Source organism: Sinocyclocheilus rhinocerous, unplaced genomic scaffold (assembly GCF_001515625.1).
Source record: "Sinocyclocheilus rhinocerous isolate Xijiao unplaced genomic scaffold, SAMN03320098_v1.1 scaffold1931, whole genome shotgun sequence".
Lineage (NCBI taxonomy): Eukaryota > Metazoa > Chordata > Actinopteri > Cypriniformes > Cyprinidae > Sinocyclocheilus > Sinocyclocheilus rhinocerous.
In genome coordinates, this window is record NW_015662696.1 from 101957 (window position 1) to 106240 (window position 4284).

The following is a 4284-nucleotide window of genomic DNA, read 5'->3' on the forward strand; positions in this document are numbered from 1 at the left end:
GGTCATGAGGTCAGCTGAGAGCGGGAATAACGGACTGTGCTTCTGGATAATCGTGAGGATTCGCTTACAGAAGTTAATAATGCATCAGGAGAGGACGAGTGGACAGGAAGTGGACAGGAAGTGCGGGACTCACGCTGCTCCTCCGGATGTAATCGATGGCTCTCTGGCAGTCCATTCCTGACCAGTCGTCCAGCATGAAGCAGATGCAGGCGGCGCAGTACACAAACCTCATGTCGTTCTCGCTTCCTTCAGGAACAGCATAAAAACTGCAGGGAGAGAGACAGCGGCACGTTTAGAGACTGAAACCTGCTTTTCTAACGACACGCGACTCCAGCGAGAGCGAACCTGCCGTCCTCCAGCTGCAGCGCTCTCAGTCCCGCCAGACAAGCCTCTTTATCCACACGACTCAGATCGTCTCCCAGAAAGTGGACAGGAAGTGCGGGACTCACGCTGCTCCTCCGGATGTAATCGATGGCTCGCTGGCAGTCCATTCCTGACCAGTCGTCCAGCATGAAGCAGATGCAGGCGGCGCAGTACACAAACCTCATGTCGTTCTCGCTTCCTTCAGGAACAGCATAAAAACTGCAGGGAGAGAGACAGCGGCACGTTTAGAGACTGAAACCTGCTTTTCTAACGACACGCGACTCCAGCGAGAGCGAACCTGCCGTCCTCCAGCTGCAGCGCTCTCAGTCCCGCCAGACAAGCCTCTTTATCCACACGACTCAGATCGTCTCCCAGAATAACCAGACACGCCAGGCCCGTGTAGGTCATGGCCACGTGACCGCTGTCATACGTGTGAGGAGCCCCGGGGCCCTGCGGAGAGACAGGCACACGCTCATACACATCAGATCTCTAACAAACACACTAGCTTAATGTCTGAACATCTCTGCTAGCAAACACTAGAATACGGGAATAACTTCTTGTACCTTCTGATCACACTATAAAGATTATAAAGATTCATAAACCAAACTACATTTACTGGAGAAGCAAAAATAACAAGAGATATGTAGTCTTGTTTTAAGAAACTGATCAAACAAAACAAAACAAAAACAAAAATCTGTCCGTGGCCTCACAAAAATCAACTTCATTCAAAGTGAAACAGGTTTTCATTCCCCACTGGCAGATATTTGTTAATGTTTTAATCATAAACTCACTTCATTTGATCAGTTTCTCAGAAAACTTCATATCTTCTTGATTAAAGGATGTTTAGATAAGACAGAGATACTGAGGAAGAGATTTGTTTTTTAGATTTTTTGCAGTGTATGTGACATTTAATGCCCCAACTTCATGATTTTAAGAGTTTCTGCTCTGATTAAGATGTTTTTAATGCTTTATCTTGTGGCCGGGTGTGAAAGGCTGCTGTATGATCATCTGCAGTTCAGAAGTGACAGAGATTCAGTCTCAGTACTGGACTCAGATTCGGTTCTTCAGCGGTCAGCGCTGCCCTCTGCTGTGTGTCAAGCGTCCTACAACAGGTGTGTCCAGCTCCAACCCCGACTAACCACACCTGAACCAGCTAGTCAAGCTCTAACTAGCACACTAGACACTTCCAGGTGTGTTGAGGCAAGTCAGAGCTCAAAGCGAGTTTGGAGACGCTCATCCTGAAACAAGCAGAATATCCCGCTACCTTCGAGCTGCTGTAGGGAACGCCGATGTGTGAGGATCCGCGGAAGCCACAGCGACTGAGATTAGACTCTGTTCATCAAGAGAAGAGAGAACATGCGTGACACGGCAAGAAGCGCTTCACAAACAGCTTACAGACTCAGAGCAAACGCACTGAAGAGCCCAATGAGACGAGCCTGTGAAGCACATAAAGAGAGACTCACTGTCGTCGGTGGGAAGAACCTGCAGGGAATAAATCCACTCAATTAAACCCGGCTTGTCCACGACATCCAGAGCATCAAGAACATCGAGACCCGACAGAGCGAAGAACACGATAGTCAACCTGCGGAGGAAAACACACACAGCTGAGTTTGGTCCTTTTGTCAAACAACAGCGCTTTAAGTGAAAACAGACCAGTCGTGAATATAAACGGACTGTAGGCGATTCATTAGACGAGTCAGCTCATGTGTAAATCCAGACTCATGAAGAGTAAATGTACAGACAGACGACTGATGTGCTCAGTCAGGACGGAGTTAATGAAAACGAGGCTGAAGTACAGTGCGTTTAATGGATTATACTGTTGTTTAACAACATACCAATGTATCAGCTGAAGAAATATCCTTCCAAAAGACTTTCAGTAGACAGAAAAATCCATAAAACAGTTCAGAAAGAAACCCTCACAGCCTCGCTGTCATCCACATACAATTCAATGCCGTCTACACTGATCAAAACCACCAAACAACGTTTTACAGCCAGCTGCGTGAACACTGTGCTTGGTCAAGTGTATCTGTGTAGTGTTTTCCACAATACACACGGTTTAAAGCAGCCATCATTTTCCAGGACATTTTTAATTTAATTACAGCAGGAATAAAAGACAAGGAACATGCCCTAAAGTCTTATATTCCTCTCTCTAGAAGTTTTTAAAAACATAGTTTATGGCCATGATGTAACTACAAAATCAGCTCTTTAATATGAGCTCTTAATTATACAATACGACAAATGATTTTAAAGGGGTCCTATTATGCTTTTTCACTTTTTGAATTATAGTCAGCGTGTAGTGTGTATGTTTGGGCATAAAAAAGATTACAAATCTCAAAGTCCAGTCCAAAGAGAGATATTTTGTTTTTCAATCCCTTTTCAAGAACTACAACAAACTGCAGAATTTACACTTCAATTATGAGACTACAGTGTTTCCCATACATTGAGTGCGGGTGTTTTTATATCACGGTATTTCTGAAGGAAACCGACTGTCTTCAGTAAATTGGATGTCATTTTCATGTGATCTTGCATGTGATGTCTGATAAAGCAGTGTTTGTGAGCGGAGCTGCTTTGTGTACAGCCGTTACCGGGGAAACCTTGATCTCTACCACTCCAACAGCGCCTCCTGCTGGCAGAGAATGAGTTTGCTATGAGTTTATTGGCACCCTTGGTAATAATAATTCTGAACACGACTGTATATGCCGCCTGGGAAACAAAGTAATTAGTTTTAACCTTCATATACCAAAATAGATTTCAAAATGTATTTCAGGGTCAAGGAAATACTTTTCCAATCTTACATTAGCCTACAATTACATTAAATGCAAACATGGATGGAAAAGTCTATTAGAGATCAAACTTAGATTTATAGCTAGTTATAGTTAATAATGTTTCATTTTTATATATTTTATATTTTTTAAATATGTTCACACGTTATAGACAACAAATTAAGTTTTTCTTTAAATATGAAATATGTGAATGTATTTTCTTGAATTGGAACAGAGGGCAAAATATATTTTTAGATGTTTTGGAAAAAAATATATATATATTTTAAATATATACAAAAAAACATATTGGTAGAAAATAAATGTATATAAATATATTTTTAAACATTTTATGCAAATATCTCAGGAGCTCCTCAAAACTAGAGTTTTATCACTGGTAGAATATCAAATAAGAAAAACATTTAAATACACGTATTTAGCTCAAGTATAATTTATGCAATAGGTCAAACTCTGAACAACCAGAGATCAAAAGTTTAAAACTAGCCCTAGTGATGGGAGAAACGAGCCTTTTTGAAGCTTCGAATCTATTGAATCAATTGCTTGGCAAAATGATTCACTGATTCGAAGCGCTCGAAACGCCACGCGCTGGTGACGCCTGCTGGTCAGAACTGTGTAAGTGCAACAAAAACTGCTTTTACACAACCATTGCAACTGTTTTATTGAAAGTTATTAAATTATGTAATCAATAAGTGTCTGTATAATATATGTTCTTTTATTAAATTGCAGGGCTTGTTTTGTTTGTTCAATGGAGGTCTTTTTCTTTTAATTACACTAATTTCTCCTTTAAAAAGTCTAGAAATGAATGAAACTGCACTGGGGACTATAAAAGCGCGTTTCTGCCACTGAATAAAAAATAAAAAGGGTAATTGCGACTTTGTAACTCATAATTTTGGCATTTTTTTTCTCAGAATTGCAAGATATAAACATGCAATTCCGACATTTTTCTCACAATTGCGAGTTTATATCTCCCAATTCTCCTTTAATTACACTAATTTCTCCTTTAAAAAGTCTAGAGATGTATGAAACTGCACTGGGGACTATAAAAGCGCGTTTCTGCCACTGAAGCTCCTGAAGTTCGCAGACGACACTACAGTCATCGGCCTCATCAAGGATGGAGACGAGTCTGCTTACAGACAGGAGG

At 41.2% G+C, this 4284-nt stretch overlaps 1 protein-coding gene across 1 annotated transcript in view; it reads right to left on the reverse strand.

Annotated features, from left to right (window-relative positions):
• The window catches only part of pggt1b (protein geranylgeranyltransferase type I, beta subunit), a 17986-nt gene that overhangs the window by 11868 nt on the left and 1834 nt on the right, over positions 1–4284 (reverse strand). The window contains exons 2-5 of the mRNA XM_016538357.1: positions 1827–1998; positions 1628–1695; positions 662–813; positions 450–582 (exon numbers count right to left, since the gene is read on the reverse strand). Coding sequence (XP_016393843.1) covers positions 450–582; positions 662–813; positions 1628–1695; positions 1827–1998 — 525 coding nt within the window. The remainder of the gene's footprint in view (positions 1–449; positions 583–661; positions 814–1627; positions 1696–1826; positions 1999–4284) is intronic.